The sequence below is a fragment of the Oncorhynchus masou genome, chromosome 24, assembly GCF_036934945.1.
Source record: "Oncorhynchus masou masou isolate Uvic2021 chromosome 24, UVic_Omas_1.1, whole genome shotgun sequence".
NCBI lineage: Eukaryota > Metazoa > Chordata > Actinopteri > Salmoniformes > Salmonidae > Oncorhynchus > Oncorhynchus masou.
The window spans coordinates 41,986,347-42,011,757 of NC_088235.1; the positions used below are offsets into that span (position 1 = coordinate 41,986,347).

At 42.5% G+C, this 25,411-nt stretch overlaps 1 protein-coding gene across 6 annotated transcripts in view; it reads right to left on the minus strand.

Moving 5' to 3' along the window:
- Positions 1 to 315: 315 nt before the first annotated feature.
- Positions 316 to 25,411, minus strand: part of washc2c (WASH complex subunit 2C) — a 35,960-nt gene continuing 10,864 nt past the window's right edge. Inside the window, exons 7-33 of one of the 6 annotated variants that reach the window (XM_064933960.1) lie at positions 23,061 to 23,122; positions 22,852 to 22,905; positions 22,420 to 22,521; positions 22,185 to 22,269; positions 20,721 to 20,786; positions 19,943 to 20,067; positions 19,692 to 19,764; positions 19,339 to 19,392; positions 18,874 to 19,068; positions 13,916 to 14,079; positions 13,613 to 13,717; positions 13,365 to 13,457; positions 13,073 to 13,165; positions 12,880 to 12,981; positions 10,559 to 10,728; positions 10,361 to 10,472; positions 9,752 to 9,997; positions 9,223 to 9,411; positions 9,015 to 9,146; positions 8,711 to 8,809; positions 8,514 to 8,597; positions 3,556 to 3,612; positions 2,789 to 2,998; positions 1,832 to 2,617; positions 1,669 to 1,722; positions 1,413 to 1,575; positions 316 to 1,091 (exon numbers count right to left, since the gene is read on the minus strand). In XM_064933960.1, the coding sequence (XP_064790032.1) occupies positions 943 to 1,091; positions 1,413 to 1,575; positions 1,669 to 1,722; positions 1,832 to 2,617; positions 2,789 to 2,998; positions 3,556 to 3,612; positions 8,514 to 8,597; positions 8,711 to 8,809; positions 9,015 to 9,146; positions 9,223 to 9,411; positions 9,752 to 9,997; positions 10,361 to 10,472; positions 10,559 to 10,728; positions 12,880 to 12,981; positions 13,073 to 13,165; positions 13,365 to 13,457; positions 13,613 to 13,717; positions 13,916 to 14,079; positions 18,874 to 19,068; positions 19,339 to 19,392; positions 19,692 to 19,764; positions 19,943 to 20,067; positions 20,721 to 20,786; positions 22,185 to 22,269; positions 22,420 to 22,521; positions 22,852 to 22,905; positions 23,061 to 23,122 (3,824 nt within the window). In that variant the 3' untranslated portion in view covers positions 316 to 942. The remainder of the gene's footprint in view (positions 1,092 to 1,412; positions 1,576 to 1,668; positions 1,723 to 1,831; positions 2,618 to 2,788; positions 2,999 to 3,555; positions 3,613 to 8,513; positions 8,598 to 8,710; positions 8,810 to 9,014; positions 9,147 to 9,222; positions 9,412 to 9,751; positions 9,998 to 10,360; positions 10,473 to 10,558; positions 10,729 to 12,879; positions 12,982 to 13,072; positions 13,166 to 13,364; positions 13,458 to 13,612; positions 13,718 to 13,915; positions 14,080 to 18,873; positions 19,069 to 19,338; positions 19,393 to 19,691; positions 19,765 to 19,942; positions 20,068 to 20,720; positions 20,787 to 22,184; positions 22,270 to 22,419; positions 22,522 to 22,851; positions 22,906 to 23,060; positions 23,123 to 25,411) is intronic. The other 5 variants (XM_064933961.1, XM_064933965.1, XM_064933964.1 and 2 more) reach the window with 5 other exon arrangements.

The following is a 25,411-nucleotide window of genomic DNA, read 5'->3' on the forward strand; positions in this document are numbered from 1 at the left end:
TCAAAATATAGCTTTTACTTTGTATAAAATGTAGGCTCCTATATCAATGATGCAGAATTCTCTTTAAAATGTATCAGTGCAGTTACTCAACATTTAAAGTCGACTAGCAGTCAAGACATGGCAGTGAAGTCCATCCTTAAAGCACAGAAGTAGAATTTTAATTAAAGGGAAGGAACCGTGTAAATCTAGAATCACACATTCCTCTTTCAGGCCATCTTCCTAATTTCAGCTGCATTCATAATTCCAATGCTCACGATCTTAACAAAAGGCTTTTAAGCAGTGCTGCAGGTCTTTGAAACAAACTTACAATACACATTTCAAATTTCATAAAATATCATAATTTTAGTTTAAAAAACTGAAATGTCATTCATCACAGGCAAAGTTGACAAATTTAACAATTTCATATTAATTGAAAAACAAAAACATTTGCTTGTCGGTTAACAATGACTTCATAACTATGATATGGCACGGCCCAAAACTTAAACACAGAGCTCTCCAACTATATTTATAAATCATTTACTATTTATTGATTATCAGCTGGTCTAATGACAGCTAAGAATATGCTTATAAAGTGCTGCTATCATGGATATTAAATAAAGACAAATAGCAATTAATAACTGTTATTTTGTCTGTTATCAATCATAGATGAAGATGTGAAGTGTATATCAGAAACATCACCTTCAACATTTCTTGCTGTGTTTTAATTTCCGTCTGAGCTAGTCGATCAATCAATAGTTTTTATATAAATAGTCTCTATATGAACAGTTTTAATATCTCCAACCCTTTTTTCAGTCCTCCAAAACAACATGGTATTAAGCACAATTGTACAATTAGGACACCAAATGGCAACTGATACCCCACATAGTGCACTGAACTATCTAGGGAATAAGGTGCCATTTGGGATGCACCCAAAGTTTTAGCTCTTCAGGAACGGTCCACGATTTAGTTCCCACCCAGAACGTTGAGAGGGTCGTCAAAGATGTTGCCTGAGTCATCCGCTGCACTGGTGTCCTGGGAGGGAGGGTTCTTCTTGGACTTGGATGGAGGCTGCTTGGGCACCGGCTTCACAGTGCTGGGAGAGAAGATGTCATCTGTGGAGAGAGAAGCATGGACAGTACTGTGAAGACTGTATGTGTGTTTGTTTTTGTGTGTGCGCCATTGGAGGCTGCTGAGGGGAGGATGGCTCATAATAATGGCTGGAAAGGAGCGAATGGTATTGCATTGATACCATTCCACCGACTCTGCTCCAGTCATTACCACAAACCTGTCCTCCCCAATTAAGCTGCCACCAACCTCCTGTGGCATGCACGCATACCTGTATTTGTCTGTGCGCTTGTGTGGTGAATTTCAACATACATGTTGAAACAGTTGAGGAACAACAATGCAAGTTCTAGATATTCTGAAATACTCACCCATATCATCATCAAATATTGATTTGGCCTCCACCTTCTTGGACTTCTTCTCTTTTGGTTTTGAAGTGGACGTCATATCAGCAAAGATGTCAACGTTGTCATCAAACAGACTGGCATCCAAGGATTTCTCTTTGTGCTTTTTGGGTGGAGCCGTTGCTTCATCCTGTGAAAACAGTAACAGACATATTCAGACAAGAAGCAGACAGACACATGCACGTGCGCACACGTTCCAAGGAATATATTGATTTCACTCTACCTCCTGTTGCAGAGATCGTGACTGTTGGATCAACAGATGTGCTGACCCAGCATGCTGTGTGACAGACCAACTGCATTTACACTATTACAATGAAAAGTACTGCAAAATGAATTTAAACTGAAATCATAAACAGACTGACACAATTGATGATCATGACCAATACCTGGAAGATGTCCTGCTTGGGAGTAGAGTTGCTCCCAGCCTTAGAGACTTTATCACCAGCAGTAGTGGGAGTGGAGCTCTTTCCCAGCCCGAAGATATCCTCTTCATCCTCCTCCTCATCCTCCAGGAAGGAAGATGCCTTGGCCTTCTTAGCTGACCTCGGCTTCACCTTCTTGAACAGGTCACCCATGGGGTCGTCAAAGAGGGACTGCGTAGTCGTCACTTTCTCCTTCTCATTCTTTGACGTCACGTTACCCTCTGTAGTCTTTGTTGTGGGATTGGGGGATGGAGTGGTGAGTGTGGGATTGGGGGATGGAGTGGTGAGTATGGGTGAGGGGATGGTGGGGTTGGGACCTGGGGCAGGGGCAGACCCAAAGAGGCTGTCGGACCTAAACAGGTCATCCTCGTCAAGAGAAGGCAGCACCTTCACCTTGCTATCCTTAGAAGAGTCTTTCTTTAGAGGGGTGTTTGACACTGGTAGTGTTAGCACTGACGGTCTGACAGAGAAATCTGTGAGCAGGTGTTTGGAGGGTAAGGAAGCAGATAAGGAGGAGGGTAAGGTAGAGGTTGGGGCTTGGTTAGGTAGACTAGACCTAGGCAGAGATAGGTTAGGTAGTCCCGGGCTAGGCTGGGTTGGGTTAGATAGTGCTGGGCTAGGCAAGGTTGGGCTGGGTCCGGCCTGGTCCTCTCCCTGGTTCTCGTCTCTCTGCTCCACAGATCTCTGAGCTGAAGTCTGCCGTGCTGCCCTGGTCTGGGGCCTGCGGCGGATGGAGCCTTTAGCTCGACCCTACAGGAAAAGAAGACACATGGAGTCATAACAGGGGCTTATTTTGGAAGTGACAAGGTTAGAGCTTTAAACATTACATTTCTATAATTTAAGGATCAAATGTAGGTGTTCCACATTTCCCTCCCTGTTCCATTATGTCCACCCTACCCCAGTGCCAGACCCCTGACCCACCTTGTTCGCACTCTGTAGCGTGGACACCTGGACCGGGTTCTCGAAGCTAACCCCTCTGTTGCTGGGGGGCTTGGTCCCTGCCGAACTGAGGCTAGCACTGGGGCCTGAGGAGCTGGGGCTGCGGCTCAAGCCTGGGAGTACACTGACCCCCCCTGGGATCCGAGAGAACGCGTCGGGCAGGAGGGCAGCAGGGTTGATCACCAGGTTGGCCTGAGAGTGAGGAACACATTTGTTCACAAGTGTTGACCCAATTTCATACCAACTAAAGGCCTTTATAAGAGAGGGTTTTGTAATCACAGCACAGTACAGTACAGTGAATACACATGCAAATGGATATAATTTGGATTGGTCCTCAATTGGATTTACAACTAATTTTGTTCATGCAGTCCCTCGTGATCATCAGAACCAAGCAGTAGACAACACAGAGAAAGTGAGACCAATAATAAAGATATAGAAAGTAATAAAATGTAGAAGTAGGAATAACATCTATTCATGAGGTTTCAGGAAGAATAAAGGCTGAGCATTCGCTTTCAGTTTGACGATAAAAAACAAAACCTTGTGAGAACCAATTTGACAGTCACAGGGTCTCAGTTTAGCTTTTAAGCCAGCAGTGGAAAAGAAAAGACGATATGTTTCACGTCAAAGGCAGAGGTTCAAAGATGACTGGCAGAAAACATGTTGGGAGAATGAAAGCTCATTCAGAAAGATTAAAGAAAGAGTAAAATATTGAATAATAAAAAGACTGATTTAACATTTCAGAAGATTACTTGGAGTTTTCCAATCCGTGAAGGCTCTTTAGATTTTACAGGGCTTGGTGTCAGCTTCTGTGCAGTTGAATGACATAGATCATGTTAAGTAATCTAGACAGTAGTATCTCCAAAAGCAATGTAACAGTATAATAACTATCAACTGAGAGGAGAGAAAACAACTGTCCACAGATATCCTTCAAATTCAGAAAAAAATGTAAGGCAACAATACCAGTCAAAAGTTTGGACACCTACTCATTCAAGGGATTTGTTAAGTTTTACATTGTAGAATAATAGTTCAGACATTAAAACAAAAAAAAAGAACACATATGGAATCATGTAGTAACCAAAAAAAGTGTTAAATCAAATATATGAGATTCTCCAAAGGAGCCACCCTTTGCCTTTATCTTTTCCTTCACTCGGTGGTCCAACACATCCCAAACCATCTCAATTGGGTTGAGGTCGGGGGGTGGGATTGTGGAGGCCAGGTCATCTGATGCAGCACTCCATCACTCTCCTTCTTGGTCAAATAGCCCTTGGACAGCCTGGGTGTGTGTTGGGTCATTGTCCTGCTGAAAAACAAATTATGATTTTCCAACTAAGCGCAAAGCAGATGGAATCGCGTATCGCTGCAGAACGCTGTGGTAGCCATGCTGGTTAAGTGTGCCTTGAATTCTAAATAAATCAATGAGTGTCACCAGAAAAGCACCATCACACCACCTCCTCCATGCTTCACGGTGGGAACCACACATGCGAAGATGATCCATTCATCTTCTCTGCGTCTCACAAAGACACGGCAGTTAGAACCAACAATCTCACATTTGGACTCATCAGACAAAAGGACAGATATCCACCAGTCTAATGTACATTGCTCGTTTTTCTTGGCCCAAGCAAGTCTCTTCTTCGTGTCCTTTAATAGTAGTTTCTTTGCAGCAACCTAACCACGAAGGCCTGATTCATGCAGTCTTCTCTGAACAGTCCTCTGTTACTTGAACTCTGAAGCATTTATTTGGGCTGCAATTTCTGAGGCTGGTAACTCAAATGAACTTATCCTCTGAAACAGAACTCTGGCCCTTCCTTTTCTGTGGCGGTCCTCGTAAGAGCCAGTTTCATCATGGCACTTGGTTTTTGCGACTGCACTTGAAGAAACTTTAAAAGTTCTTGACATTTTCTGGATTAACTGACCTTCACTTCTTAAAAGTAATAATGGACTGTCGTTTCTCTTTTCTTATTTGAGCTGTTCTTGCCATATTATAGACTTGAGCTGTGTTCGAATACCCATACTAACATACTGTATACTTAATGAGTATATACCATACTATTAGTTCATTTTAGTATACTTTAACAGAACCATATCCTTTCAGTTGAGTGTACTAAATCTTGGCCGCTAGCTAGTTACCAAAACAAATGACAAGTTAGACATTTTAAGACTTCGGTTGTGTTCTTAAATACAATCTGGAGTGCCAGAGTGTGCTCATAATTCAGAGCGTTATCAGATTGTCCGTTTGTGAATTAAGACTGTTTCACTCTCGGAGAGTACACTGGACGCATGGGCCGAGGAGTAGGATTGATTAGAGCGTTCTGGCCGTACAACGGCAGTCAAGTACCCGAGCTAACGTTGGCTTCCAGACACAAATCAGAACACTCTGACCATTTTACTCGCCCTAGCAGAGCTGGTTAGGCAGTTACAGTGCCTTGCGAAAGTATTCGGCCCCCTTGAACTGTGCGACCTTTTGCCACATTTCAGGCTTCAAACATAAAGATATAAAACTCTTTTTTTGTGAAGAATCAACAACAAGTGGGACACAATCATGAAGTGGAACGTCATTTATTGGATATTTCAAACTTTTTTAACAAATCAAAAACTAAAAAATTGGGCGTGCAAAATTATTCAGCCCCCTTAAGTTAATACTTTGTAGCGCCACCTTTTGCTGCGATTACAGCTGTAAGTCGCTTGGGGTATGTCTCTATCAGTTTTGCACATCGAGAGACTGACATTTTTTCCCATTCCTAATTGCAAAACGAGCTAAGTGAGGTTGGATGGAGAACATTTGTGAACAGCAGTTTTCAGTTCTTTCCACAGATTCTCAATTGGATTTAGGTCTGGACTTTGACTTGGCCATTCTAACACCTGGATATGTTTATTTTTGAACCATTCCATTGTAGATTTTGCTTTATGATTTGGAACATTGTCTTGTTGGAAGACAAATCTCTGTCCCAGTCTCAGGTCTTTTGCAGACTCCATCAGGTTCTTCCAGAATGGTCCTGTATTTGGCTCCATCCATCTTCCCTGTCCCTGCTGAAGAAAAGCAGGCCCAAACAATGATGCTGCCACCACCATGTTTGACAGTGGGGATGGTGTGTTCAGGGTGATGAGCTGTGTTGCTTTTACACCAAACATAACGTTTTGCATTGTTGCCAAAAAGTTCAATTTTGGTTTCATCTGACCAGAGCACCTTCTTCCACATGTTTGGTGTGTCTCCCAGGTGGCTTGTGGCAAACTTTAAACGACACTTTTTATGGATATCTTTAAGAAATGGCGTTCTTCTTGCCACTCTTCCATAAAGGCCAGATTTGTGCAATATACGACTGATTGTTGTCCTATGGACAGAGTCTCCCACCTCAGCTGTAGATCTCTGCAGTTCATCCAGAGTGATCATGGGCCTCTTGGCTGCATCTCTGATCAGTCTTCTCCTTGTATGAGCTGAAAGTTTAGAGGGACGGCCAGGTCTTGGTAGATTTGCAGTGGTCTGATACTCCTTCCATTTCAATATTATCGCTTGCACAGTGCTCCTTGGGATGTATAAAGCTTGGGAAATCTTTTTGTATCCAAATCCGGCTTTAAACTTCTTCACGACAGTATCTCGGACCTGCCTGGTGTGTTCCTTGTTCTTCATGATGCTCTCTGCGCTTTTAACGGACCTCTGAGACTATCACAGTGCAGGTGCATTTATACGGAGACTTGATTACACACAGGTGGATTGTATTTATCATCATTAGTCATTTAGGTCAACATTGGATCATTCAGAGATCCTCACTGAACTTCTGGAGAGAGTTTGCTGCACTGAAAGTAAAGGGGCTGAATAATTTTGCACGCCCAATTTCTCAGTTTTTGATTTGTTAAAAAAGTTTGAAATATCCAATAAATGTCGTTCCACTTCATGATTGTGTCCCACTTCTTGTTGATTCTTCACAAAAAAATATAAAACTGTATCTTTATGTTTGAAGCCTGAAATGTGGCAAAAGGTCGCAAAGTTCAAGGGGGCCGAATACTTTCACAAGGCACTGTATGTTATCCAGAGCGTTGGTGACTGTGCTGCTGGAAACAATTGAATTATGCTTTTTTTTGTCAACGTTTACTGACACCGGCCATATTCAACCACCAGTTGCTCGTAAATGAATTATTCTGCGCTCTGGTACACTAAAACGAGAGTGCTCTGAAATCGGAATGGATAGCAAGAGCGAATTTACAAAAGCACCCAAATGTCAATTGGGAACGCACTACGACGATACAATTTAGCTCTGCTAAGAATGACGAGAAAAATCAAGTCACGAAATGTTGGGTAGTTAAGATAACTATAGGCTAATATACTGGCAAGTTTGATGTATAAGTAGCTACTAACGTTAGGCTAACTTACATACTGCTGTAATGAAATGCTATGTGGTTCATAAGGACAGCATAGCTAACAAATTGTCAGCCAACATAGCGTGTAAGGTAACCTATTTGAAAAGTCATAACTTTATTACATTGCTCAACATCTGTCATAATTAGCAATGCATTTCTATCCACTCTCGTTGGACTTAAGACTGCATATTTTCCACCTTTATCTTCAGATGACAAAACCATATGAAGCCAATATTCTTTTAAATTCAAAATACAGATGAATAATTTACATTCTTACATAATACAAAACAGAACACAGGTATTAATGAAAAAACACTGGAACAAACTAAAAATATTTAAAAAAAATAAACAATTCTAGTGCAATTGTAATCACTCTGAAAAAATCTTATTGTAATGATTTTAGAACATGTTATTCTTGTTATTGTTCACTAGGGTTAATGTTTTAATAAAATAGTTCAATTCAATCAAAAAGTGTCATTTTGGAATTTTTGTTTGTGTATGAAGTATTTGGCAACAAGAATAAAAAAATGCACAATCATTTTAGTGGTCTTGTTATCATTGCAATAGTAACATATTATATATTTCACGTCAAAAACATTGATAGTGTTCATAATGGTAAATAAGTGTTTTGCAAAGTTTTACCAAAATTTGGACAAATTTACATTCAGAGAACAAGTGAGACAAATTCTCACCTTTTTCACAGAAAGTGTCCTCTGCGTGTATACTTCCTATTCGTGACGTAAAATATGATTGAGAGTATGAATACTCGAACACAGCTCATGTCTTTTAGGTCTAGCTTCCATATACCACCCCTACCTTGTCACAACAAGGAAAGAAATTATACAAATGAACTTTTAACAAAGCACACCGGTTAATTGAAATGCATTCCATGTGACTACCTCATAATGCTGGTTGAGAGAATGCCAAGAGTGTGCAAAGCTGTCTAGGCAATAGTTGGCTACTTTGTTAAATAAATCCAAATATATTTGATATTCTTCACTTTTTTGGTTACTCCATGATAGATTACTACATGTCTTAACTATTATTAAACAATGTATAAAATAGTCCAAATAAAAACTTGAATGAGTAGATGTGTCAATTTTTGACTAGTACTGTACGTACTCCAGAGGCGGCGGGTGGGAAGAGTTATTTTGGACTGGCTCATTGTAACGGAATCAATGGCACGAAGTCAAACGTGGTTTCCGTATGTTTGATGTGTTCCATTTAAGCCATTACAATGAGCCTATCCTCCTATAACTCCTTCCACCAGCCTCCTCAGATACCCTTTAACCCTAAGCACATGGGCAATCACATATTCTGTATAGACTAAGACTCTTAGTTTCATCAGCCTTACCTCACTCTCTGTGACTGGTGCTGTGACAGCAGGTTTTGAGGATGGCTCGTCTTTAGTGGGTTTACTGGGCTTCTCTGATACCTTCTGAGGATGCAGGTCAAAAAAAGGACAAGGACTGAGGATGTACAGCGCCCGGTAAAGTCATCAAGTTGTATTCATATTGGATTGATTGATTGAGGTGATTTAGAATAGGGTACCGGAGGAGGAGCTTTGGGCTTGACAGAGCTGAAGAGGTCATCTTCATCATCACCAAACAGTGTTGGAGCTGCCGACTTCACTGAGCTTGGCCTGGAGCTCTGAGACAGGAACACAGCATTTTATCATCACTACTATCATTCGTACAATTGATTTATCACTCAAAGGGGTAGCAAGTATTACGCGCGTCAATGTGCTGATGCAATACAAGACATCCACCCTGGTCATGGTGAGTGCAGGTGTTTTGCTATAGCCCAATACTTACACTTAAACCCTCTCACTAAGCCTACTGTCCCTAGAACTCACCATAGACTTGTCAGGTGTGGCGAAGATGTCAACTTCAGGGTCGTTGTCTCTCTGCTGAGTCTGACTGAAGAGCAGTTCCTCATCCTGGAACACCCCGGTACTACTCTTGGTACGAGGACGCTCCTCCGCAGGCTGACAGACAGACACAGGATTTACAGACACACACACACACAGGAATTGTCAATAGTATGAATGAAATATTTTAAACCTTTAGTGTGTTTTTGGCAACTGGTTTGGTGGGTATGGAGATAGGGGCAGTCCAGTCAGCACCCTCCTCTTCCACATCATCAAACAGACTGAGGGTGTTCTTCTTAGTTTTGGCCTCCTTCTCCAAGGGGGGCGGGCCCTCAGACAGGTAGTCATCAACATCCGGGTCGCCCAATGGGCTCTTAGTCTGCTTGTTTAGGCACAGGAAGACAGAAAGTCGTCAAAGTGAGTACAGCACCTCACACTCACAGGCATAGGAGCAGGGCTCCATCTCAATTCACCTTCCTCTCTCTTTGCCTCTTTCAACTATATTGGAGGAAATGTTCCAAGGTCACTCACCTCAGGTCTTTATTGTCCAATTGGTTTTGAGAAAGAGACTAGGAGAGGTAATGTGAGGAATCACAGAAATATTCATTGGGAAACGTCCCTAATGGTCAAAACTAGGTTATGATCAGGATTGGGTGAGTTTAGCTGATCGTAGATCTGAGCTTAGAGAGAATTTCTACCCTAAGTCTTATGTAGCATCTCACCTTGGCTGCTGCCAGTCTGTCTCCCAGCACGTTGATCCCTCCAAACAGACTGACGGCCCCTACTGGCTTCTTCTTACTCTCACTGCCCTCTAGTGGAGAAGACAGGGATGGCACCTCAGGACTCTTGTATTTCGCTACCCTCTCCTCCTCTGTAGGTTTCTCCTCCACTAGGGGAGGAAGTGGTGCAGTCACATCTGGTTTGTCTATCTGGAGCAGCGAGGGGGCTGGGGAGGCTACAACAGATGCCTAGAGAACACAATAAGGGGACAGGAAAAAAGGGTAAGAGCTGGGGGGTAAAGGACTGAAATAGCACTGATTACAGACACAGCTATCAATGCAGGGATGTTACCACACATACAGTATATTTATATGAACAGTACGTCAAAACAGTACTTTCTTACGACAACGATATTCATTCAATATGTTTATTGTTTTAAAATAATAGACAAGAGCCTAGACATTACTGAAGTATCTTTTTTAACAATTCCATTGTTGCCTTGAAGGCTTTTCACCTATAGGTTATTCATATATGCAAAATGGCACCCTATTCACTATATAGTGCACTACATAGGGACTAGGCTGTGGACAGAATCTGTAAACCATGCTTACTTTAGGGTCAGTAGAGCTGTTGGTGACGTTTGATTTGAAGCCGAAGAGGGATCCCTTATCTTCATCATCCTCATCTTCAAACAGGAGAGACACTCTCTGGTGCTTCTTCTGACTGCACCAACACACAGACATTTACACCACACCAAGACGTCATACTACAGATTTAGTATTTTTGTCTACTATTGCTATGACGTTTACCTCGACTCCTTGGTAGCAGCAAAGAGATCATCATCATCCTCATCAAACAGGATGTCTTTAGGAACTGCTTTGACACTGGGTAGACTAGATGGGGCACTAGTACTGGACTTCATCCCTCCAGTCTTACCCTCTGTCTTACCAGCACTAGGCTTGGAGCTCATCCACTGGTCCTAATGCAGAAAGAATACAAAAGGGTTAAATAGATATCATCTGTTGAAGTAATAGAAACAACCTTCACAAGAAAGACTGGTTCAAAATCTACCTTTCTGGTGTTTGCAGATTTGTAGGAATAGGATGGGTGTAAGCTATATTCAATTTGTCACATGCGCCAAATACAACAAGTGTAGACTTCACCGGGAAATGCTTACTTACAAGCCCTTAACCAACAGTGCAGTTAAAGAAGAAAATATTTACCAAGTAGATTCAAATAAAAGTAATAATAAAAAGTAACACAATAAGAATAACATAACAAGGCTATATACAGGGGAACCGGTACCGAGTCAGTGTGCAGAGGTACAGGCTAGTTGAGGTAATCTGTACATGTAGGTGGGGGCAAAGTGACTATGCATAGGTAACGAACAAAACAGTGAATATATAAAATTGTAAATTGTCCGGTGGCGATTTTATGAATTGTTCAGCAGTCTTATGACTTGGGGGTAGAAGCTGTTGAGGAGCCTTTTGGTCCTTCCGGTACCGATGGCCGTGCAGAAGCAGAGAAACCAGTCTATAACTTTGGCGACTGGAGTCTGACAATTGTATGGGCTTTCCTCTGACACCTCCTATTATATAGGTCCTGGATGGCAGGAAGCTTGGCCCCAGTGATGTACTGGGCTGTTTGCACTACCCTCTGTAGCACCTTACGGTCAGATGCCGAGCAGTTGCCATACCAGGCGGTGATGCAACCGGTCACGATGCGCTCAAACGTGCAGTTGTAGAAGCTTTTTGAGAATCTGGGGACCCATGCCAAATCTTTTCAGTCTCCTGAGGGGATAAAGGTTTTGTTGTGCCCTCTTCACAACTGTCTTGGTATGTTTCAACCATGATAGTTTGTTGGTGATGTGGACCCCAAGGAACTTGAAACTCTTGACCCACTCCCGGACAGCCCCGTCGATGTTAATGGGGGCCTGTTCGGCCCTCCTTTTCCTGTAGTCCACAATCAGCTCCTTTGTCTTGCTCACATTGAGGGAGAAGTTGTCCTGGCACCACACTGCCAGTTTTCAGACCTCCTCCCAATTGGCAGTCTCATTGTTGTCGGTGATCAGGCCTACCACTGTTGTGTCGTCAGCAAACTTAATGATGTTGGAGTCGTGTTTAGCCACACAGTCGTGGGTGAACTGGGAATACAGGAGGGGACTAAGTACACACCTCTGAGGGTCCCCAGTGTTAAGGATCAGCGTGGCAGACGTGTTGTTGCCCATCCTTACCACCTGGGGGGGGCGGCCCGTCAGGAAGTCCAGGACCCAGTTGAGGAGGGAGGTGTTTAGTCACAGGGTTCTTAGCTTATTGATGAGCTTCATGGTTACTATGGTGTTGAACGCTGAGCTGTAGTCAATGAACAACATTCTCACATAGGTGTTCCTTTTGTCCAGGTGAGAAAGGGCAGTGTGGAATGCGATTAAGATTGCGTCATCTGTGGATCTGTTGGGGTGGTATTCGAATTGGAGTGGGTCTTGCGTGTCTGGGAAGATGCTGTTGATGTGAGCCATGACCAGCCTTTCAAAGCACTTCATGGCTACCGACGTGAGTGCCACGGGGCGGTAATCATATCATCATTCTCTTATTTGGGCACAGGGACTATGGTGGTCTGCTTGAAACATGTAGGTTTTATAGACTCGGTCAGGGAGAGGTTGAAAATGTCAGTGAAGACACTTGATCCGCGCATGCTTTGAGTACATGTCCTGGTAATCCGTCTGGCCCAGTGGCTTTGTGAATGTTGACCTTTTCAAAGGTTTTGTTCACATCAGCTACCGAGAGCGTTATCACACAGTCATCCAGAACAGCTGGTGCTCTCGTGCATGCTTCAGTGTTGCTCGCCTCGAAGCGAGCATAAAAGCCATTTAGCTCGTCTGGTAAGCTTGCGTCACTGGGCAGTTCCCTTTGTAGTCCGTAACAGTTTTCAAGCCCTATCTGAAGCCGTCCTAAGCCCATTGGATGGCAGAGCCATCACAATATTGCTATCACCATATTGCTTACCTCTGCAGGTATTTCAGATCTGTGAATACCAAAGGGGTAGTGGCTAAAGGAGGGGGCTAAGGGTTATTTTCTGACAGGCTGAAGTTGAACTGAAGATTATGTAGCAAAGTTCCTTTCCCTCCCATTACCTCATCATCACTGAAGATGGAGCTAGAGACAGGTTTCTTGACTTTTGGAGTGACAGCTTTAGCTTGGCTTGGTTTAGACTTCTTCGCAGACGCAAACAGATCCTGCATGATGCAAGAAAGTGGTTAGATATGAAGACGCAGTTACAAATTCTAATATTTTTGGGAACGAAATAGGTTAGGGTCATTTTCTCACTTCTTCCTCCTCGTCATCGAAGATGGACAGAGGAGCTTTGCTCTGGGTTGTGTGTTCAGGTTTAGACTGACTCTTAGGGATGGTTTGAAATATCTAGAAAGACAGAGACAGAGAAAGGTGAGGTTACATCTGTAAAACAATACCATGCTTCATAATCAACCTAACGTTCTAAGCATTAATTGTACGGCTCATGTAGATATTGATGTAATTGATAAGCATGAGAAGTACCTCCATCAACAACATTCAGGAAATGGATGCATACTTGAGAATGAGTGTTAAAAAAGAAGCACACCTGTGAGTCCTCATCGTCAGAGAACAGACTCTTCGCCTGGGTTTTTTCTGTCTGCTTAGTCGGGGTTTTCACCACGTCTGGAGGAGGGACGTTCTGTAATGAACAACATGGGGGGGAATAAAAGGAGCGCAAGAGAAATAAATAGAGAGTTAGGAAGAAAGAGTGAGGGAGATAAAAGATGAGTGAGATTGTAGATAGATAAAGACATGGATGAGAGAGATGATGGGTAGATGAAAGAGGAGTCCCACCTCCTCTGACTCTTCGCTGGTGGAGGAGGGCTGTCGTTTCTTCAGTGCCTCAGTTAGTAGGCTCTTGGTACCAGGACCAAACATGGAGACGCCTCCTGCTGGCATCTTAACACAACCAACAACCATCATTACCACAACCATCAGCATAATTGATTACTAAAACCAAAAATCATCAACAGCACAACTAATCAACACTACTGTAAGTAAGCAACTTATAATCATGATAACCAAGTGCCCTAAATCCATTATAGTCAATCAACACTTGTTAATATGGAAACCCAATGTACACGTGTGTATATTCACCTTTTTCTGAGGAGCCTGTTTCACCTCTTCTTCCTCCTCCACCACCTCCTTCCTGCTCTGTAGAGTGGGTGGGGCGACAGAGCTCTCACCAAAGATGTCACCATCCTCATCATCTCCTCCAAACAGATCCACCGTCTTCTCTTGCTTGGATTTCTTCTGTTCAGCTGAACACAGGTAACATATTAGTGCTTGCGATGAATACAGTTTTAGTGCTTCAATCTATAGCTAGATGACTTCTGATATCTCCAGGACTGATAAGTATCATTTTGGTCTTAAACGGTTGTCTAGTACTGTCTTTTTGCTAGCTAGGGCCATTAAGTGCTGTCTGTCTTCTCAGTAGCCTACTTGGTTTGTGAACTGCTGACAACTTGCAGCTAATTGTTGACACACCAACCACTATTAAAAAGGGTATTTCAGTTTAGATTTCCACTTACTTTTAGTTTTGAAGCATCATCCAGACAGTTGGTTTGGTCTGAGTTCCATTCCTGAGATTTCTCTAGCTGGCTTAGTTGCTTGCATGAGCCATATAGTAGTAGTAGTTGTGGCCAGACTCAACAAAAAAAACGTGCTTCAAAACATCCCCACAAGAAACTCTACAGCCATCTCAGGTCTTGTGGGCTATACATGCATATCAATATCAAAACACTTGGCTATTTTCACTATTACGAGCATAAATGTGTTTAACTTCAATTGTGCTTACTTCCTGTTTTCGCAGTCACACATACATATTATGGTTCGAGGCAAGTGCAGTGCAGACACAGCATTCAAGCTTTACACCACCTAAAATCATTCAATCAAAACATGTCTGAATCGGACAGCTACGAGCCTGAAAAGGATGCATACTTTGCAGAACCATATTTATACTGAACAAAAATATAAAAAACACAACATGCAACAACTTCAAAGATTTTACTGAGTTACAGTTCATAAGGAAATCAGTCAAAATACATTAATTAGGCCCTAATCTATGGATTTCACAGAATTGGTCACAGATACCTTAAAATAAATAGGGGTGTGGATCACAAAACCAGTCAGTATCTGGTTTGACCACAAGCAGCGCGGACATCTTTGCATAGCTTTGATCAGGTTGTTGATTGTGGTCTATGGAATGGGGTCCATCTTATTCCAATGGCTGTGCAAAGTTGCTGGATATTGGTGGACCTGGAACACAGTCATACACGTTGATCCAGAGAATCCCTAACATTCTCAATTGGTGACAAATCTGGTGAGTATGCAGGCCATTAAAGAACTGGCACATTTTCAGCTTCCAGGAATTGTGTACAGATCCTTGTGACATGGGGCCATGCATCATCATGCTGAAACATGAGGTGATAGCGGCAGATTAATGGCACAATGGGCCTCATGATCTCGTCACGGAACATCTGTGCATTCAACTTGCCAAAGAAAAAATGCAATTGTGTTTGGTGTCCGTAGCTTATGCCTGCCCATACCATAACCCCACCATGGGGCACTCTGTTCACAAGGTTGATATCAGCAAACTGCTCGCACACACAACGTCATGTGCGCCATCTACCATCTGCCCAGTATAGTTGGAACTGTGATTCACCCGTGAAGAGCACACTTCTCCAGCGTGCCAGTGGCCATCAAAGGTGAGCATTTTCCCATTGAAATCGGTTATGACGCCGAACTGCCATCAGGTCAAGACCCTGGTGAGGATGACGAGCACACAGTTAAGAGAGTTTACGCAAACCCACAGTTTCAGCTGCCCGTGTGGCTGGTCTCAGACAATCCCGCATGTGAAGAAGCCAGATGTGGAGGTCCTGGCTGGAGTGGTTACACGTGGTCTGATGTTGTGGGGCCGGTTGACCCTACTGCCAAATTGTCTTAAATGATGTTGGAGGCTGCTTATGGTAGAGAAATTAACATTTTATTCTGTGGAAACAGCTCGGGTGGACATTCCTGCAGTCAGCATGACAATCGCATGGTCCCTCAACTTCAGACATCTGTTGCATTGTCTTGTGTGACAAAAGTGCACATTCGAGTGGCCTTTTGTCCCCAGCACAAGGTGCACCTGTGTAATGATCATGCTGTTTAAATCAGATTCTTGATATGCCACACCTGTCAGGTGGATAAATTATCTTGTCAAAGGAGAAATGCTCAACCAATTTGTTCACATTTTACAGAAATACAGTAAGCTTTTTGTGCGTATGAAACATTACTGGGATCTTTTATTTCAGCTCATGAAACGTGATCACGACTTTACATGTTGTGTTTATATTTTTGTTCACTATATTTAAAGAAAATCAAATTTAGATATTTTGTAGTTTTTTCAAAATATGTGCGTGTTTTCTATACCTGTTCGATCCTCTCCCTGTAGGCTTTTTACAGACGCTCCCCACCCCTTTCTAAATTTAGTGTACACTGCACTCACAACCTATGTAGAATTCTTGGTCTCAGCGTTTGGAACTGCCGATCTGTGGTCAAGAATGCTGAGTTCATCTCAGTCTATGCTGCTCTTCAGTCCCTAGACGTTTTGGCCATGATGGAGACATAGATCACCCCAGAGAACACTGCTACTCCAGCTCCTCCCTGCCTACGTGTTCTGTCATAGTCTGAGACAGGGCTACTTATTTGTGGAGATTCTCTTTTCTCCCTGACTCAGTTGTCTTGCTCCTCAATTGACTTCCATGCGGTCACTGTCACTTGTCAACTCACGTTTAACATTGTGAGTTCCTCAATGAGTTTGACATTGTGATAAGCGCATTTCCTGACAACTGCTAACCGCTTTTCGTACTAGGTGACTTCTACCTCCCGATGTCTGCCATCGATTAATTACTTTCCCATACTTGGTCTTTTGATCTCACCATTTCTTGACCTCATCTTTACTAGAGACTGGTAGCCTACTAATCTCACTGCCCCCCCCAGGTCTCTTATCACTACTTAGTTTCCTTTTCTGTCTCCCTCTCCTCCAATCCTACCCACTCAGACCCGAACCAGATTGTCATGCGCCGACGTAATATTCTCTCCCTTCTGCTAAATCCTTCTCCCTCCGTTCTCCTGATTCTGCCTCTTCGACCCTCCTCTCCTCCCTTTCCACATCCTATGACTCGCACTGTCCCCTTTCCTTCAGTCTTGGCCCTCCCCTCCTGTTCCATGGCTCATTGCAAGTGTACAGAAACTTCCGGGGGACCCATCATTTTTTCACTCCCTCCCCTCTTCCTTCTCTTCATCTGTATCCTCTGCTAAAACAACTTTCTATCACTCTAAATGTCAAGCTTCTGCCTCTAACCCTATGAAATTATTTTCCACCTTCTCATCCCTCAATCCTCCACATGGATGACTTTGTCGACACTTTGAAAATAAGGTTGACAACATCCGCTCCTCATTCGCTCAGCCTATTGAGTCCACTGGCCCCACTCCCACAGAACTACCCTATGCCTTGACCTCTTTCTCCCATTTCCATATTAAATCCTGAGACTAGTGAAGTCTGGCTGCCCAAGAACCTTCCCGCTTGACCCCATCCCCTCCTCCAGACAATCTCTGGAGACCTTCTCCCATTCCTAACTTCCCTGATCCCTGACCACTGGCTGCGTCCCCTCTGACTTCAAAATGTCAAGAGTCGATCCACTCAAGAAACCAACACTACAGATCGATATCACTTCTTACTTTTCTTTCAAAAACACTTGAGCGTGCTGTCTCTGACCAACTCTCTCGCTATTCCTCTCAGAACAATCTTCTTGACCCTAACCAGTCAGGCTTCAAGAGTGGTCACTCAGAGACAGCTCTCCTCTGTGTCACAGTGGCTCTCCACATTGCCAAAAATGACCCTCTCCTCTGTTTTCATCCTCCTAGATCTATCCACTGTCTTCGACTATCATATCCTCCTCTCCACCCTCTCAGGGCTGGGTTTCTCACTCTGCACACCCGTGGATAGAGTCCCACCTGCCAGGCAGTTCCTATCAGGTGACGTGGAGAGGATGTGTTTCTGCACCACGTACTCTCACTACTGGTGTCCCCCAGGACTCAGATCTAGGCTCTCTCCTCTTCTCTCTATACACAAAGTCACTCGGCACCATCATATCCTTACATGGTCTCTCCTATCATTGCTATGTGGGTGATACTAAACTACTTTGCTCCTTTCCCCTCTTCTGACACCCAGGTGGCGACACACATCTCTGTGTGCCTGGCAGATATCTCATCTTGGATGTCTACCCACTACCTCAAGCTCAACAAGACAGAGCTGCTCTTCTATCCAGGGAAGGCCTGCCCGCTCCAAGAACTCTCCATCACTGTTGACAACCCCACGGTTCTCTGCAAAGCATTGACTCACTCCTACAGGTTCATGCTCTACAACATCTAATGTACGACCCTGCCTCACACAGGAAGCGGCGCAGGTCCTAATCCAGGCACATGTCATCTCCTGTCTGGACTACTGCAACGAGGTGTTGGCTGGGATCCCTGCTTATGCCATCAAACCCCTACAAATTATCCAGAATTCTGCAGCCCGCCTGGTGTTCAACCTTAAGTTCTCCCATGTCACTCCCCTCCTCCGCACACTCCACTGGCTTCCATTTGAAGCTCACTATGCTCAAAACCTACACCCCAACCAGAGTACTCCATTCTGCCACCTCCGGTCCCTCCCAAAGGCCTTATGTGAACTAACACTTGCACTTTACTTTTTTCCTCCTTACGAGCTCTGACTTTGTTGATAGCTACTTTGAGGAAAAATGTACTTACTATGACTGAGATATGTGGTTGTCCCACATACCTATCTTAAGACGAATGCACTAACTAAGTTACTCTGGATAAGAGCATCTGCTAAATGACTAAAATGCAAATGTAGTGAGGCAAAATGTTAGATGTGAAACTCATTGCATGAATGAAAATAGGGTGAAAATAGGCTGAGGCAATTTTCACTGATATTTTACAATCATTGATTTCAAGTTCGGATCACACCCAACGTGCTAAAGAGATAAGTCAGTCAAACAGTAACCTACCTGAGCTGGACTTCTTAAGGCTTTTGCCAGTGAAGAAGTCATCCTCTTCATCATCATCGAACAGCCCCCCTCCCCCTCCCCCTAAAGAGGTCTTTCTAGGGGCTGATGTCTGGGTCTTGTTGGATTTGGCTTGACTGCCGTTCTCTCTGCCCTTCACTGAATCAGAGTTATTGGGAATGCCAAACAGGCTGTTCTCTATGGGAAAAGAGGAGGACAGGATAGATTCAGAGGATGAGCTTCTCAATACCATTACAGAAATGTCAACATGTACTGTGTGTAGTCATGTTATGTAGCAGTATTTAGTTTGAATTGAACAAATTCCATTTCCAGTTCAAAAGGGGAAGAGTGAATCTGTACAGACATAATGTCCTCAAGCCCCCCAAAATTGTTAGACAGTTATTACTATGTTATAATCAATGTCATCTTTGAAAGGCCTTTGCTGTCCTTGAGGCATGTTTCTGTTACCTGGGAATATTGACACAGCCAATGAAGGAATCTTCTTAGCAGACTTGACAGGTTCTGGCAGAAACATAGAGAAATACAAGTTCTGTAAACAGGTCCAAGTCTCAATACTGTCCAGGAAAGAGCATCTAAAAATTACAAACGACAACTAAATTCGACACCGTGACCACAGCCACTGTACAAAATTAACAACATTCTCAACTAATAACATGCCCAAACTGAGAGAAAGGGGAAGCTACTATTTGAACTTGCCCAACAAGAAATGTTGGTTAACAAAACATTTTGCTACAAAGTGCCCTAAATAAAAAATGGTCTTGTTGGACAAGTTCAAATGTTAGTTGTAGGACCATTATTACCTGTGGCGTGAGCTGTGTTCCTGGTCTTCTCCTCTGCTACAGGCGGTTTCGGTGCATCAGAGAACAGATCCCCCTGGACAACAAACATATTATTAGGTCTGCTATGGATTCAGACAAAAATATATACTCTTTGGGAGCCTTTAACAGGCCAGATATATTTGGTTCTATCATATTAAATGAAATTACAATTGGTAAGTCACATTTAAAAATAAAGATATGGAAGCTACAAAAAGGCATTCAGGTGAGCATACTTCATCGTCGTCATCAAACAGTCCTCTTCCTCCACTGAAGAGGCCTCCTTTCCCTCCGAACGGAGAGAAGTCTTCGTCCTCCATCTTCGGCGGCCCAAACAACTCCTCACTCTCATCTTCAATAGCTACAACAACAAACAATCAGGTCTTTTGTCTACAAGAAATATATAGATTAAAAAAAATAAAAAATGTAATTTTATTAGAAAATAACTTGGATATAATTTTCTAATTCAGTTACTTTGAAGCTAGAATACCTCCACTGATGTTCTTCTGACTGAAGTGTTAGCTTCGCAGGGACAATATACACTGAGTGAACAAACATTCAGAACACCTGCTCTTTCCATGACAAACTAAACATGTGTATCCAGACAAAAGCTATGATCCCTTATTGATGTACCTAGTTAAATCCAATTAAATTCAGTTTAGATGAAAGGGAGGAGACAGGTGGTTAAAGAAGGATTTTTAAGCCATTCAGAGGGTGAATGGGCAAGACAAAGGGTTTAAGTGCCTTTGAACAGGGTATGCCAGTTGGTACCAGGCATTGGAGTCAACATGAGCCAGCATCCCTGTGGAACACTTTCATCACCTTGTCGAGTCCATGCCATGATGAATGAGGGCAAGGGGGGGGGGGGGGGGTGAAACACAATATTAGGAAAGTGTTCCTAATGTTTGGTATACTCAGTGTAATTGGATGCATGGAGTGTGAGATTAGGTGCTTGTTGATGACGCAAAGTAACAGAAACCCTCCTTTACATAAGTGAGTGAATGAATGTCCTACCCTGTGGCCTTTCAGTCTTGGGCTCTTTCTTTGTTTTACTCTTCTTCTTAGAGGCAGACGATAATGCTTCATAGAGGTGACATGGGAAAGGAAACATGAGCATGCAAATGCAGAACAATAATATGAAGTGAAACATCTATGTACTCTTGTAATTCGCAAAGACAAACATGTTCTGCTGTATGGCATCACATTTGATGTATGGCCTACAAACTGAAAACACATCTTCAAGTCTATATGGAGCAAACAGTGATGATACGATTCAAACAGGGAGGAAAGATGATTTACTTTAGGTGTGCCAAACGGTTTCTGTATACAAATTAGGGCCTGGTGTTTTGCTCAATCACATAACATAGCAAGATTTTATCCTGTATTTTAAGCATGAATTGAGAATTACAACAAAAATTGAAGCAATTGTCTGAGGATGATGCTGGACCATCTGACATAAAAAGGAAATAAGTGGGCAGGGCAATAAGTTATCTATAGCAGAAACACACTGGTACCCAGGCTAGTAGAGAAGATCATACAGAAACAGGGAGTGTGTGCAGGGCCGGCCCGCCCATCAGGCAGGATTAGAGCGGCAGATTGACAAGGGCAGTATTTTCCGAGCTAAACTGACCAAGACGCACCCACTTTGACAAAGACAAGGGTGCACAATATCTATCTTGTCCATGCCCAGAGCGCCTCTCCACTGCTGCTGTTGGAGAGACGCAGCGCAGCGGCACTCAACCAAAACTCTGTTAATTTTCCAACAAGTAGAGTGTCTACAGCCTCTGGCGCCCTATCAAATAGCAATGTGCTTCGATGTGAATATGAATTAACATGTTAACACACCATATCCTACAAACAGGACAGGTCAAAACACAATTTTCCAACTGTTAGAGTCTCTATAGCCCTGGCAGATGGCCTTGCACCTAAAATCATTCAAATTCTACTTCGCGGGTATAGGAGGAGGGCAGGAAGTTTTTTTTGTCTAGCCTCGGGCGTCATATATATATGCTTAAATCTATAACAAAGTAGAACTATAGGAAATCTAAGATATGTCAAATAAATTATATCCATCTCAGGGCTCCAGCTATATATTTGGCTTGCTAGCTAAGTGGCTATATGTCAAGATGAAGCTTATTGGTTACAGCAGAGACTTTCGATCCTATCTTGTTGCATAAATTGTTTTGTGCGTTAAAATACAAAAATAAAACTTTTTTACATGTTACATTCAGCAATATTGTATGGTACAGAAACGGTATGAAAATCTGGATACTGCCCAACTTTAGTGTTGAACAGTTTGAAATACCGGTCATCATAGCTGCGGGAACTACCCCATGATAAATCATAATTTATTATAAAAATAAAAATGTGTGCGCACTGGATCTTTATGACTCCTGTATGATCAGACATAAATAGTAGTCAGCAGCACAGGGAAAGCACTCTCTCTGCAGCCATGCAGGTTATATCAAGTCAACTTACATGTGCGATCTCCCTCCGGCTTGCTGATAGGTTCCCCTTTGATTCTGGCGGCCAGCTCATCAGCAAAGGATGATGGTCCTGTGTTCTGAATGTGACACAAAGACTTACGTAAATGAGGTGGAATAGAACAATGTTGACTTACCTGGATAAATAAAGGTTGTAATATTTAATAAATTACCTGTTTGTAATAATGTTAATATCATTATCCAGCAGTAAACTTTAATCACAAGCATACCGTTATGCACTCATCATCGTCGTCATCATCATCATCTTTGTCCGATTCTCCGAATATGTCTGATTCTTCCCCCTCGTCGTCATCACTCAACATGGACGACTTCTGCAGAGGAAATCATTCAATGTCATCCATGCTGTTGCAAATTGCATTTACATTCCTGACTAAGATAAGAGCGTCTTCTAAATGACTAAAATGTCATCATTACCATTGTCACCATAAACAATAGCATTCTTATGGCCAGTGTCCAGTGTAGGTCCAGTGCACACTTTTCTGTTGTTTCGTCTTTGATTAAATTGGCAAATACCCTAATCATCCCTTGTCAGAATTGTTCACAGAGATACAATCCTGTGCATGTTATTGTTATCGCAAAGATATCCACCAACTCTGGGTTTGAACGTTGACCCTGACAGTCAAGAGTGAAATTGTCCTCACCTTCTTAATGCTGCTTGGCCTCTCCTCGTCCTGGTCAAAGTCTTCATCTGACTGCTGTTCACAAACACGACAGGGATAATACAATTATTTGAATCAAATAGAATTTTCTGTATTTTCACCTCGTTTGGATCAAGATTTAAAATTATGCCAACTTCACTCTCAAAAAAACATCTGTTTCTTTCTGGATGAGGAGAGAAAAAAAGTCTTACATCAGCATCTTTGCCATCTTCGCTGTCGATAACACTGTCCCGATCGCTGTCGATTGATATTTCTGTATTGTAAAAAAAAGAAAAAACAGTTTCAAAAAAATACATGACAGAGCTTTTCGACAGAGGTTACTCTTCCCAGCAGAGGTTGGAACCAGTTCTGGGAAGAGAAACGAAAATCGGAAAAGAACAACATTTTTCAGGTAACAGAATCAGAACCGGGAACGAAAGTGATCTATACTTATCTTGAAACAGTTAATTTAAAAGTATGGGAAACAGTTAAAGTTATTTTATGTTGAGGGCATTTTTTTTGGAGTCCCACAAAAAAAAAAAACAGAACAAAAGCACATATACAAAGCCCTCCCTCTGTCAATCAGTAACTTCTTCCAGTGTCTGGCTGCCAGCTGAGAATCTTTGAAGTGTGCGTGCCCCTCCGAAGCAGAGCTGTAGCCAGCTGACGTTAAAAGCATGATTCAAAAGATAAGGAGATGGATTTTTAATTAGAGAAGAATGGATTAACTTTTCAAAGCTAGTTAGGGATACTATATTTATCGCATTGGATTTATTAACTACAAAAAATTTTAAAAAGGTCTTATTAATTCTCTTCACGCACAAGATTGTTAGCTAGCTAAGCAAACTTTAAAGTTCGAAGACATTCAAAGTTCTTCCATAGAAGCCCTCCTCCGTATGTATAATTACAGGCCTAATTCAGATAATGCATGTCATCACAAGAACCCAAGCGATTCAATCTAAGGCTCTGCTCCTCCTCCACCCATCCTCACCCTATAGTTGTCTTTCCATCACGCATTTAAACATCTCACTGAGCTATAGTTTGCTTGCTCCATAGCAAGCTGCTCTATCAGCACTGCATGATTGGGGAAGTAATTTAATGTTGAGCTAAATGTAAAAAAGTATGATTTCAGAGGTTTAAAAAGGAACATAAAGGAACGATATAAACCAGTACTTTTTGGGGGTTTGAACCGGTTCAGAACTTTATTTTACTGGTCGGACCTGTGGAACGGAACAAAAAAAACAATACAATTTAATTTCCAACCCCTGCTTCCCAGTACGTGGAGGAAGCGTATTGTGATGCTCTCCAAACTGTGCCAAGAGTTGCTGGGCAAAAGTGTGAAAACTGCTTTGTTACATGTAGAACCACATGTACCCCTAAAGCAAAAATGATCAAACATTCTGTGATGCAGCACTGGCATCTACTTACATCTGATCCTACCCTGAGCCAACTATTGTTCAATAAACTATGTTCAAACTTCAGCAATAAAAACATGCTAGAGCAAGCATTAAATCTGGCTCCAAACAAAACCTCCTTGCGCGCCTCAGAAATGGCAATCATCCCTATGGCAATTGCGCACAGAGTAAAGTTTTTTTTTTTAACTGACTGTAGACACCCTCGGTCTGGTAAAAGGTTTTATTACATGTAACACTATGAATGTTAATTGCATCTTACGTTGCCCATGTGATATGGCCATAACATTTTTATTGACGAGTTCATCTGACTTTGAGAAAGTAGACAAAGGGCTTCATTGCCAAAATCCTGAAGTATCCCTTTAAGCAAAGAATTAGTGAGCATAAGAGCACTATAAGGCATAATGATGACAATTACCCTGTTGCCTGCCAATTGAAGAAAATGTTCAGTGTCTTAACGTTTTCAGGGTATTAAAAAAGTTTAACTTTCACGGAGAGGAGATAGCGCTGCCGCTATCAAGGAGCGGGAAACTAATCCGCATGCTTATAAGAAATCCCACGATGCCTTCGACGAACCATCAAACAAGAAAAGCATCAATACAGGACTAAGACCGGCTCTGACGCTCGTCGATTGTGGATTACAGGGAAACACACCCACGAGCTGCCCAGTTACGCAAACCTACGTGACGAGATAAATGGTTTCTATGCTCACTTTGAGGAAAGCAACGCTGAACCATGCATGAGAGCACCAGCTGTTCCGGACGACTGTGATCAATCCAATGTAGGTAAGACCATTAACTTCTTTGGGACTGGGGGGGCAGTATTGAGTAGCTTGGATGAATAAGGTGCCCAGAGTAAACTGCCTGCTACTCAGGCCCAAAAGCTAGAATATGCATATAATTAGATATGGATAGAAAACAATCTGAAGTTTCTAAAACTGTTTGAATGATGTCTGAGTATAACAGAACTCATATGGCAGGCAAAAACCTGAGGAAGAAATCCAACCAGGAAGTGAGAAATCTGAGGTTTGTAGTTTCAAGTCAGTGCCTATCCAATATACAGTCTATGGGGTCATATTGCACTTACTAAGGCTTCCACTAGATGTTAACAGTCTTTAGAACCTTGTTTCAGGCTTCCACTGTGAAGGGGGA